Source organism: Protopterus annectens, chromosome 13.part0, assembly GCF_019279795.1.
Source record: "Protopterus annectens isolate FY-2018-M chromosome 13.part0, PAN1.0, whole genome shotgun sequence".
In the NCBI taxonomy this organism is placed as follows: Eukaryota; Metazoa; Chordata; order Ceratodontiformes; family Protopteridae; genus Protopterus; species Protopterus annectens.
This window is the reverse complement of record NC_056747.1, coordinates 827,842,564-827,856,013: the sequence shown is the minus strand read 5'-3', so window position 1 is coordinate 827,856,013 and position 13,450 is coordinate 827,842,564. Positions and strand designations below refer to the sequence as shown.

Here is a 13,450-nt window from a genome sequence, read left to right as displayed (position 1 = left end):
GAAAATAAAATGCATAAACAGAACTGGCAATGCAGAAAGTGTTTTTAAATGGCCATAGCAGTTAGTCAACTTAATATGCAAAGAAAGAAATTAAATGACTTCTGTGGCTTATTTTCTGATTTTAAAACTCCAGCAGAGAGTAAAACACTGATTGCATGTAAATACAGATGGAGTCTTAGAAGACAAGACCAAACTAAACTGTGCATATTAAATATCAGTCAGGGAAGCAAAATAACCAGTTTAGTATCATATCACGTCCTGTCCCTCTCTCTGTATCTGTGTATGTACGTTTGTATATATATATATATATATATATATATATATATATGTGTGTGTGTGTGTGTGTGTGTGTGTATATATATATATATATATATATATATATATATATATGCATACATATATGTATGTATGTGTATATGCACATATATATATATATATATATATATATATATATATGTATGTAGGAGCGCTACAGAATCCTGAAAGCCCCAAATACTGAAAACTGAAAATCCTGATAACACACAGGATACCAACACTTACTATATTCCAGCACAAGTACATACAAAAACATATTACCCTTCAACTATATGCAGGGGGGCAAGCCCCCCTGCTACTTAAATATATCAACTTCGAGATTGCACGTCACTGCACTAAGTGCAATCTTGGAGTTAATATATTTAAGTAGCACTGGGTGTGGAGGGCATAGCCCCCCACATGGGGGGGTGCATGGGGACTTACCACCTGCTTATACTTGGAGAACAGTAATATTGTTTGTGTTTTATTTGTTTCTGTATGTACTTGTGGTGGAATATAGTAAGTGCGGTATCCTATGTGTTTTCAGTATTTTGAACTTTCAGGATTTTGGGCTTTCAGGATTCTGTAGTGCTTATATATATATATATATATATATATATATATATATCTACACATATATATATATATATATAGAGAGAGAGAGAGAGAGGGAGAGAGAGTGCTAGATTTGCAGATATTAAGGTTATTCTTTCTCTTCAGTGTATTTTTCTGGTTGCATCTAAGCCCCGAGGACCTTTAAGATCTTACAAAAAACTTCCATTCGTTTTTCTGTGGCCACAGCATTATTGTGCAACAAAGGCATGAAGTTGCCTTTATACAGTAGGAACTCTGACTACCCCTATTCTTCCCTCCAGCTGTGCTAACTTATTCCTCATCTCTATTCACAGCTGTTTCATGACTAGAATGAAGAGCCCTAGGGAGATATGGCACCCCTTTCTGGATCACCTTCTTAAATATAGTGATTTGGAAACTCCTCTGTTTATTTTACATTGCCATGATCAGTCCTATAAACACCCCCGCCCGGCACACATTTGTCTTTTTTTCAAGTATCTCATAGAGAACTCCAGTAAAGGGCCTTTTGTAGGTTAAAAAACACCTTCCCACTTCAGTTCCTGTCTTTTGCTGTTCTCTGCCTATAGACTCCATTAGGGCCCGTGACTTAACTTCTGCCCTTCTTCCATTGAGAAAGACATTCTGCTTCTCCTGAACTATTCTCAGCAGAATCTCACTCCAGCCCTTTTGGTAGCACTTCTGCCTTACTTTGATGTCTGTGTTTTTTAAACAGATTGGCATGTAATCCCCTACTTTCATGCTGTCCGCCTCCCTCTTTTGGGATCACTACCAGCCTTGCTGTTTTCATTGTGCCTCCTATTTCCCTTGTTTTGTTTATTGCTTCACACTTCCCCATAATTGTCCATTTTGCCTCTCTGTCCCATTTTTAGAATGCCACTGTCTATCCATCCAGGCCCCCTTCCTGTCCTTCATTGCTATCACTGTTTTAATCACCTCCTTCATAATGTTTGCATTCCTTTTTTCTCCACTGTATTCTTTGTCCCTGTTAACCCTTTCCTTTGTCTGTGACCTTACTTTGGATTTCCTTTTCTTTCTTTGGTTTTTGGTATAGTTACTGGTAGTATTTCTTAATGACATCCCCACCCCTGCTTTCTCTACTATTAGCTCTACATCTTTTTCTCTAATGCTTAGTACTGCTGTCTTCCTATTTCTTTTTTTTTTTTTTATATTTCCTCACCGGATAGTCTTTCCAGTATCATTGCTTTAATTCTGCTGCAGTTATCCTACTTTTCAGTTAAGTATTTATAGCAGTTTGCATTCTCTTTAAATAACTCCCTTTATATCCTGTCCAGTCCTCCTTTCCATTTTTCTATCTCCTCCTCATTTTCCCTTTTTTCTGCTCATCATCTCAAAAAGTTTCCCGTAACTGCTGCTTTTATTTAGTCCCATCATAGCTTCTCCAATTCCATCTTGTCTGTAGTGTTTCCCAACACTATCGTCTCTATAGCTTTTTGTATTTACGTCCTTTCCAGATGTTCTTTTTCATCCCAACTCTTCTCCTCCTTCCCTCCTTGCATATTTTTATTGCTACTACTGCATAGTCCAATACATATCTTTCCTGTATTTCTCTCTCCCACTTTTTTTTTTTTTTATATAGAATTTTCTCTTTCCCTAGTATCATGTTCCGGTGACATCAGGCAGTATGTAGTAAAAGTGTACTTCCTCTTTACATCCACATACTTCCATTCTCCTTCTTTTGTGCTCATTTCTAAGATTTTTTCATCTTTACACTGTACTGTCTTTTACCCTGTCTGTCTCCGTGTTCAGTCTGACATTTAAGTTCTCCCTCCATACCATGTTTTTGAATACATTCTTCAAAGAACCTTCTGTAAAAAGTCTTCTGTATCCCAGTTTGGGGAATGCAAGTTCCCCTTTGTCCATCTCTTTTTCATTTACTCTTCCTTTCTAAATGATCCATCTTTCCGACCCACTTATCCCCACCTTTCACTGACTACCTGTAATGATTTTCTGAGAAGTGTGGCCACTCTTGTTTTGTCTCCTCCCTCAACATTGTCTGCTAACATCTTCTCTCCCTTTTGCCTTTAATGTGTTGGTACCCTGGAATAGTACCATACTCCCATGCATCCTACTTATTCTGCTGTGTCCCTTTTTTTAGGATTGGGTGCAATGCCCCTTTTGTGTTACTGGTTTACTACTATCAGTCTGTGTGCAATCCCTTTTACTCTGTCTATTTTTTCCCCATCACACCAACTACCTTCAAACAGATTTTCCTCACTGGGTTTCCCTGCCTAGCTTGACCTCTAATTCTTTGTCCTTCACCTTCTCTCAGCTCCCCTGCCCCATGGAGATGGATTTGTCACTCTCCAGCCTTTAAGTGCCTCTAGATTTAAGTTATTCACATTGGCCCTTCCCAGTTTTATTTTGGCCCTGTCTATCCTGCTTTCACTTCCCCTGATTGTCTGCTGGCTGTTCTTTGTTGCCAAGTATCCCACCCATTTGTTTCTTTTGCAAACTGATCTTACTTGACAACTTCATGCATTCCATTTCACTCTGCCATAGTACATTGTAAGCAAACCTGATTGTTATTTCCATTAATGTTTCTTTTTCGGATTCCATTTTTTATTCAAATACTACACTTTTGCCCATTGCTTAAACTGGAGGACTTACACGTACATGAAACAGTAATATTGTAAAAGACGATGTTATGATAAGAAAGACGATGTAGCAGCTGTCTGCCTTTTTATATCCCTCCCCCAATTTATACTGCACTTTTCTCTCCTAACCTCGGTCAGGAAGTTTCAACTTGTAAAATATTTTGTTTCTAAATATATATACTGTTACTGCAGGAGCACCTTGCATTAGAAAATACTTCCAACCTTTGAACAGTGTTCCATGTTTATAGATTCTATTAGTCCTTTTCAGTCTCATTTTATCCCCTTTTTGTCCTGTAATTTCCTAACTTTAATCTCTGTGTTCTTTAGGCATTCATGTGTGACCCGAAGTCCGTATACCATGAAACTTACTGTATGCACATCTGCAAATTCCTCCCTAATGTCATGTCCCCTTTCCTTTCTTGTTTCACCCTGTATGAACTGGCTCTCCAGTTCTAGATAACTATCTCTTGGCTTCCTCCTGTGGTCCATTTTCTGCTTTTGTTTTATACTGCATTCTTCCCCTCATCCTTTGACCATTTCAACCTACTGAGGCCATTCTGGATCTAAATCTTTTGAGGCTAGAGGCTTCAATTGCAGTGACTTTCCTTTGTCAGCATGGTCTTCTTTTTTTTTTATTTCTCTCCCTAATCCCACCCACTTCTGCTCATTTCTGCTCAAATCCCCCTCTCTGGCTGATCTAATCTTTGTTTCCATAAAGGCAATTTAATGAAAATACGCTGATTTCCTTTGCTTAGCATACTTAAAACCTATTAATAACATATACTATGTAAAATGAGCTGTTTATATTGTTTAAACTGTACATTAAGCTGTTTATATTATTTAAACTACGTCTGTGTTGTTGTTCATACTTTATGGGGCTTTTTTTTTTTTTTACTATAATCTGTACCCAAGAGCTCTCTCAAATATGTCACCAACTTTGTTACTGAATTGTCATTTTACAATACGTGGAGTTTTTCTCCCCGGGCCTCCCTTGAAAAAGGACCTGTGTCCAGTTGGAATTTCCCAGTAAACAAATGTAAATAAATAAATAATTCTGCTGCAATTGCTATTGGACTCCTCTTCTAATGGATTTCTTCTTTGACCATTTTCTTGTTCTTCTTGCTGACTTTTTGGTTATTGCCCTCATATTTCCTCTGTCTTCCATGTTCTCTCCTTTGTTTCTGAAGTCTTCCAAGTCTGCCATGCCCATCTTGTCAATTTCTGTCTGCATTCCTTAGTTTATTTCCACTTTAGTCCTTTCTACCACAGGTGTATTTGTGTCGGATGTTATCTTTGACCCTTATACTTTTTCCTGTTCCCTGGCTTTTGTCAGTTCTTACAGAATATTTGAAAGTGTTCCTTTGCCTCTGTTCCAGCTTTTGCTCTGTGTAATCTCTCTAATAGAGGCTTGATCTTCTCCTTTGTGGCATGTGCACCTGTTCCTCTTCTATACTTTTTGATGGATGTCGTGATCTTTTACATCGTCCTAAGCTACCACTAACTGAAGCAGATGGGACCCTGGTTTAATGTCTCATTTGAAGGACGATAAACCCAGGAATGCATCATCTACTTATGCTGCACTGCAGTGTTAGCAATTCATCTACCTGGTGGGGGAACAAAAATTGCTGCCTTGTGCACGAGAGGCAGGTATATAACCTGTTCTGCAGCCAGTACTAATAACAACAATAATGACATAAAGTACCCATTTCAGTCATATAAGGCCACTCAAACTGGTGTCATAATAATCCATCAATATCTGTACTCAATAAATTACGGTCACTTTGACTAAGTACACCTATTAATCTGCAAGAGAGATGCTGGAATTCAACCTCAAATTGTATGTAGTGAAACACTAATTAGTGTCTGTGTTAAAGGTGTAGCAATTCAAAGGGCAACCATGTAATGCATTTCATAATAGCCTGCGACAGCCCATGGGACATGAGCATCCCTTTTAAGTAATAGCCCATGAGTACTGTCTGGTAAAGTTACTTGGCAGAGTCCCATAGAAGACAAGTAAATGCTGAGTATATCAAACCATTTAGTACAGGAAACCGTGCTTAACAGCTCATAGTCTTAGTCATCTGCATGAAGTGTTAGACAAACTGCTGTAGTCCAAAATGCAAAACTGTGCAATTCTGTGACTGACATTGACAGACTATATAATCCTCAATGATTTGCAAAAAAAAAACATTAAAACGAGGTCTGGCAATTGGTGTAGAATATTAAGCCTGTGCCTCCGATAGTAAATGTTCGTGTTTTGTTCCTGATAAAATTACTTAACCAGATAATGCTCTTGAACTGGGGAATTTCACACACAACACACACACACACACACACACGCTGCCTCTGTGATTAAACACACGCACTGTACTTACTGATTGCCTCCACAATTACACACTCATTTATTCACATCCTGGTTCTGGCACATTTCCTGCAGCAGGAAGTAAGTAATCTCTCTCATTCTGTTTGCTCTGTCAAATTTATTTATTTATTTGTCTTTGTTTACCAGGAAAGTCCAACTGGGGTAATACCCATTCCAGTAGAGGCCTGGGGAGAAAAACTCCATTTGCTTACATTGCATTATACTATGTTCTAGTCAAACACAGAGTAGTTACATTTCTATTTACATTTATACACAAACATTACTTACATTTATGCATTCTAAGATTTTATTAGAAGTGGGAAGTTTGTAAAGCAGGCATGCAACTTAGTGGATTGTACAGGTAACAGTTATGTATTAAAAAATTTTGTCATTTCAGTAAGAGGTTGAGAATGTTATGTTTAAGTAGAGCATTTGGAGAGAATACAATGAACACAAAGATTTAACCTTGTGATGAGCATGTATATGACCAGGATTGGTTAAGATGTTTAAGCAGTGGTTTAAAACCAGCGAGTTTGTTGGAGAATTTTATTTGCATGGGGATACTATTTCAGTGTTTGGGAGTAAAGTGAGTCTCCTGCAACATTATTTGTAAGTAATAAGAATTTGTTATTAGAAAGGTTACTTGCTGGACAGTAGGGCAGTAATAGGTTTTGTAGTGCAGGGCATTTTTCTGGATTATGATTGGATTTTGTGTGCTGTACTTAGTTGAAAATCTCCCACATCATGCTGCAGAAATAGTATCACTCTCACTGTAGTTTGTTCTGTAAAATCTCCCTTGCCATACTAGTGTTCAAGTTGTGCTGTTTTACACTGAAGTTTTGCAGTATTTGTTTTTTGTGCAAGCATGAAAAACAGAATTTTCTTTTAAAGGGGAAATATTTTTATATTTGCATTTTTAAACCAAGACCGGGAGTGGGCCCCTGCAGCCAGCAGCCACCCAAGTCACCTAGTGCTGAATCCAGCTCTCCTTTTTATCTGGATAATCTTGCTTCCAGCCATTCCAACAACATTCTTTCCAGTTCTGCTTTCAGGACATATTACCATACCTTATTATTTTTGTTGTTTCTTCTAGATCTGTTGTCTAGGTCACCAGTTTTCTTGTTTGCCATTGTAGCTTTTTTTGTTTTTCTTTTTCCGTCAGTTTTTTTGTTGTATTTTTATGTGTGCCTCCAGTCTTCATGCCACTCTGTCCTTTTCCAAGTCTTGGATTATTTCTATTAGCTTATTCACTTCTCTTTGCTGATTGCTTACTGTTTCCCTCATTAGCACCACATCATCAGTGATTTCCATTAGCGTTTGGAGAATAACAACGCTGTTCTTCGGGCAGATCTGCTTTAAATTCTGCCACCGGTTGTTTCCTCTTCTGTTTTCCATAAATGATTTTTATTTTTTCACTTATAGCTGGTTGATGAATTAGTTATATCTCAACCCTTTTTCAAGAGCTCTGAGTATAAACTGACATCTAGCTTGGGCTGCCTGGCAACCTAAATGAGGTAATTGCCAAATTGATTTAATAGTTTGGTAATTACCTGTTTAGTTTACAGTTTGTTGCACATTTTCTAAATAGGGCTTATACCCACAGTCATGTAATTATATCTTGCTTGGACATTATAATTAGTGCAGGACATTGAAAGGTGCTTGAAAATATTTCTATATTCAGTGGTAGTTTTGAACAGAAACTTTACTAATTCTTTTAAAGAGTAATGATAAAGTAAGCTTTAACAGAATTAATTAATGAACACTTTATGCAGCTGTACTGCTTATGGATTGCCTCTCTGTATATATGGTGGGGTATTGATGTTTGGACTTGTAGTGATGATGATGCATCTTTCTGGATTAAATTTTATTCCGTTATCATTCTGTGGCCATTATTTGCACCAACATTGTTTTTTTTGTTTTGTTTGTTGTGAATTGGAGTCATCTAGTTGGTGTTCATTCCTAGGCTAGTCGTTTTTTTTGTAGTGATGATGTGCCAAGTATCACTGTTCTGTTCTGAGATGCTCCTTTCCTAGGGTCATGGTGCAAGACTGGTGGAAATTATCTAACATGTTAGGAACATAAAGTTGCAGTCCTTCACAAAAACAAAAAAGTCAGAAATGTTCTCACCTTTGTAGAAGTGGTGATAAGGAAGTCACCTGTTAACCTTACTGTGTGTCAATGTGTTTCTCACTTTGCAGTTTATACTGTGCTTACTGACCAAAAATCAGATTAGTTGATTAGGGATGAGAGTGTTAGAATGAGGTAAAGTGATTTTCTTGACCTTGCTGGCTAATAGTTCCTCTGGAGTTGTCCATTGTTGAGAAGTAGACCTTATCCTCCCAATTTTTCCTTGCCTTGAATCACATGTGTAAGATGTGTGCTGATCCAGTGTGTTCCATTCCAGTAGAAAGGAGATGAGAAATTATGTGAACTGTAGTTTTGCAGCTTGTAATAGTTATGTTGTACTTTGCCTAGTCTAGCATTTCATTTATCAGTTGTAGCTGTACTTAGTCATTTGAAAACCATTGTCCTTCCCTTCACTGTATGATAACAACTGGCCTAAGAGTAAATTGCTTTATGATGTATTCATGATCAGTGTACCTTCCTTTCATATTCTTGTTGAATTCCTTTCCATATTTGATACTAGTTTGTTTCTTATCCTCATAAGATTATGTTGCCATAGAAGCAGGTAGAAGACTGTGCTTTTTGCGTATAGTTCTCTATGACACATTACCAGTTCTTTTATAGTTCTTGTATCTTTATATTTACAGAATTCTACTTCGATATATATTGTTTGCTTTTCAGAACATAAGAAAAAAAAAGTCGTATTTAGTTTGTGTCTGTAAAGCTTTGGCATTTAGAAAGGATCAGAGATACGGTTTGGAGAACTTGACTAGTGCCTCATTGTGGCACTGCTGCTGAACACTGAGTTCTAGAACACAATAAGCTGTGGGACTCCCAGACATGCCCTGACACATTTGGCGGCTGCTCCTGCTGCTCTCACCTCATGTGCATGCTTGTTATTATATGATTTCAGCTCTAAGGTGTTAGTAAGCCTTTTTAAAATATTTTTTATTTGTTATGCATCATTTCTATCGACAATAATTCTTTAGCATTTGACTTGGTATTGAGTTTATTGACATTTAATATGCATTCAGTAGAAATGCATTTAATTTATAAATTCTCAGATGTGAATACTACATGAAGAGATGTGTGGGAGGTCTAGCCTCTAGGATACCATTTTTATTATGTATTATTTAGTTATGCTTGACAACAAATTGAGTATTAGTGAATTGCTAATGAAAAAGTATTTTTTTCATTGAATTAAGATGAGTACATAGATGAACTTTTTTGTATGTGTTGTCCACTGTAGCTTAACTTTTGTAATTAGATTTTCTTACCTTGTTTTGCAGCCAAATTAAATAGCCAGGAGATGTATAGTAATTTTACAAACAACAACATGGGAAATCCACGGCTTTCACCACTACCAAGCTTGACAGTGATTCTGCCTTTAGCACAAATCAAACAACCCATGACTCTGGGCACCATCACCAAACGCACTGGGTGAGTTGTTTTTATTGCATACTTTAATTTGCTGTGTCCTATTCTTTTGCTAGAGACCGGCTCTTCCGTGGCTTTCTGTGGAGTATGTTGCATATCTTTTGCATTAAAAAAGGCTGCCCAAGATGGCAATTTTTCATCTTCAGTTATACTTCTTTTATAAGACTTTAAAGCAGGTTTTGCTGTTAACTGTGAAAATGGAAACATTTCCATATGTATTATTAATACTTGCGAGAGATATTTCTAACAGTAAGCTTTTAGTTATCTAAATGTTTTAAGTTAGCATTATATTTGAATTTCTGACACAGCACTTGACTGTTTATGTTTCCGTAGTACACGTATGAATTTGAAGTAAGAAAGAAAATGTAATGTTTTTTGCCATACTTAGGCCTTTACAGTCGAAACAAGCAGGTTTGCATGGAGTACCTTTTCAGTAGATTTTAAATTTCATTGATCACCTACCAAAGCTTCTGCAACATTCCAGTATCCTAAAGTTTATTTCGAATGTGTGGTGTAGGATTGTTAGATTCGTTTTCATTGATGATTCTGCTTAACCATGACCATACCTTTTATGAACAAAGTCTAAAATAATGGGTGGACAAAGGCCTAAAAAATAGGGACATATTTTAAATATTGCTCTTATAAACGTAGAAAGTTGCTAGGGTAAGAGGATTTGTGTTAGCATCTATTTTCTGAAGGATATAAAGTCTGAAATTCAGATGTATGCCATTATTTGATGACTTTTCATCCTCACTTATTTTTCAGAAAACAGTAACTGACCAAAAGTATGAAGTGAAAATATGAAGCGTTGAGAGGTATGCCCATGACACACCTCTTATAGTGAATGCTTGCTCTGGAGTGTTAAAAATCATGAAAATCTAAGTGCTAACATAAAATGAAAGTGCTAATTTAGGAATATTCTAGATGAATGCTTATTGTAGCAAGGTTTAGACTTATTAGATAGACTACATTAAGAAGATGACAGTATTGTTTCCATTAAAGCAATTGTTTTATATGACAATAGAATAAACTACTCTTGTCATATTTTTGGTATTTTGTGTTGGTATGACATGTTGGAACAGTACTGTTAATGCTTACTGTATACGTTTTTTTTTTTATAATGTGCATTAGTTGTAGTGCAGAGCTGTGTCCCTGGAGGCCCTGGTTTAAGTCTCTTTTGTGTATTTTACATTAGATCTGTAAGGCAGAGGGTGGCAGGTGAAACAATGCAGTGTTTTTAAACACAAAACTTGAAATTGCTTTAATTGTTTAACTGTTAACCCCAAGGTGCACCAGCCATAGGACTTAAAGTAATATAGGGGATGTTGCAGAATTTGAGCCCTTGCAGATTTCAGAAAAGATATACTGCAGACATTTTAAAGTGATCTAGCTAAGTAGAACTTGTTTATTTGCAGTTTACATGCACAGGCAGTTTTTAATATTTTTATTTTGCAGTTGCTTAGATATATCAGAAACCATCTGCCTTTTGATATTAGAAGTACTTGAGCCCCTTAACTGGTGCTAGACAAACTAAACCTGTTAGTGCTCACTTTTTTACTTTCTGTATGTTGACAAATGCATGGAAAATAACTTCTATATGTAAGTGTGTGTTTGTTTTGGTCTTGTTTCTAGGTGTACATGCATACATACATACATATATGCTCATACATATGTTTGTTACTGTATGTATAGAAGTCAGCCACACAAATATATATTTTCATAATTATCCTGTTGCAGTATTTTTCTACTAAACTATTGTTTGTTTTGTTTAACTCATGAAAGTTCTTTATTAAAATGCCAAATTTGTAAAACAAATGAGATGTCTGTCCTTCGCATGCGTTATACACAGCACTGTGATCTCACTGCCTTTTATCTCTGTACAGTCAATATCAAATAGCCCTCCCACCACCCAGCTGGCCCATTTGTTCCTTTTCTTGAGGAGGGAGCTAGACCTAATTTTCTTAGACCAGGCCAAGAACCCTAGTGCCCATTTGTTCCCAATTTGAGAGCCTCATAACCTCATTCACTTATCGGGCCATCCCAAGTTCAAGTGAGCCCCCTTTCTCAAGTATTTAACCCCACATCCCTGTGTTGGCTAGTTGTTTCTGTAAGTATTGATGCTGTAGTAAGTGACATTTGTGAAAACACAGCTCTTTGGCTTACATGCAGCACATTACCACACTGACCCATTGTCTGTGTCCTGTAGTCCTTCAACATTCCTGTTGGGTATAGCAGGGAAGTGGGCCACCCAGCCCCCATTAGAGGTGAGATGGCACTGGCTACTCATTCCCATCCTCTGTGACCTTCCAGCTCCTCAGTTGCTAATCAAACTCATGTAATCTGGGTTATAACTGGGTCTTTTATTTCCTTGGTGCGAGAGAACCAGGGCCTTTCTGTCTTTGATTTTAAAGATCATTAATGACCTAGCTGTGGAAATGATATTGCTAAACAGAGGTGCAGTTACAGTTACGATCATGATTTTATCATTATAGTGGAATGAAACCATGAAGAACCCAATTTCTGAAAGAACAGTGATATAAATACTCACCATGCCTAGTAATGTCAGGTGCACAGTAGTTTAATTAGCCTAGTAAAATAAGATAACTGCCAACAGAAAAAGTATTAAAATGACATTTGTATTAGGCAGTATGCCAACTGTTTATATATGTATAGTTTTAAAGATGTGTTTGCAATGCAGAATACTAGTGTAGTAAATTATAGAAAACAGCCAACGGGTCTGTCATAGATGAGGGCCCCATACATATTTAGGGCAAATAAATATGTTTATTAATATCATGTAATATAATATAATGCTTACATCTCTGTATGCCACAGGATTTAAGGGATGGCTGCTGCCCAAAATTAAAACAGGTGAACGATATAAGTGAATAGTTTTTACCATTTTAACTTCCTAAGGGAGTACATTTTTCTGATAAAGTAGTGTGTAAAACTAGTTTCTTTTTGTTTATTTCATTTTTATTATTTTCTGGGTTTTTTCTGTTATAAAAAGAGTTAACGAAATCTGATTTTGTTAAACAGGTGAATCCCACTTCTTTATTTTGGGGGATGATATGAGCTTAATTATGTCTAGTAAACTGAAATTAGAATACATGGATCGGTATGTAAATAGCATTAGTTGTGCTGTGCTTATACTATGTGTATGAGTAAAAGAGACTGCATGCAGGTAAAACAAATGATATGAGAGGGTAGAAACTAGTAAGTTGCAGTCAGTGCCAGCACCCATTGCTGGGTAGAAAAGTCACTAAATTTTAGATAAGCCAGTAGAGGTTGTTATTCCTGTCTCCTTGAGGGACGATAGAGAACGTATGCTTAATATTTGTTATGACTTTGGACAGAACTGCACAGCCTCTTTTTCACTATTTTTCCTGAAGTATTTGTGTAAATTTAGGGGGTGGGAGTCTGCAGACCTGCAACATAAAAAGTAATGTTCATATTATAATTTCATAGGTAAGTACTATGCTAGCTGCCCTTGTAAGTCATTTTAAGCCTAACCAATTTTCCTTGTGCTCAAATTAACCTATCCCATTTGGTTAGAGATTGGCCTTACCCATCCCATATTGCCCTAATGAGAATAACTGGGGTCATACCATAGATAATTCGGAGACCCATACATGGGACAAGGCATTAAAGAGCTGCCTCTGTCCATTAGTAGTACAGGAGGGCAGTCCTGGGATAAATTTTCTTTTTCCCTTCTGTAGATCCAGTTATGCTTGAATATGGACAGGGATGAACTTTGTTTTATGTGTATTCCAGAGCAGCGGTGTCCTCTGCAAGATATAACCACACTTCCAAACCATTCTCTTGATGTTACAGAAGTAGATCCCTAGACTTAGTATTTCTGATGCCATTTGATTTGCTAACATGCAGTAAATCCATCAGTATTGGGACAGACAATGCTTTGTACGCCAGACACAGTTCACCTCTTCGCAGTCTGTAGGATACAGAGTGCAGTGACAGGTTTTGATTGGGTTCATGTAGGACATGTTGTTTAGGCCTTGTATCC

The 13,450-nt window shown here is 36.9% G+C and overlaps 1 protein-coding gene across 1 annotated transcript in view; it reads left to right on the top strand.

Moving 5' to 3' along the window:
- Window positions 1–13,450, top strand: part of LOC122787696 (BCAS3 microtubule associated cell migration factor) — a 4,651,713-nt gene that overhangs the window by 3,515,554 nt on the left and 1,122,709 nt on the right. Inside the window, exon 16 of the mRNA XM_044054546.1 lies at window positions 9,279–9,429. Within this exon, the coding sequence (XP_043910481.1) occupies window positions 9,279–9,429 (151 nt within the window). The remainder of the gene's footprint in view (window positions 1–9,278; window positions 9,430–13,450) is intronic.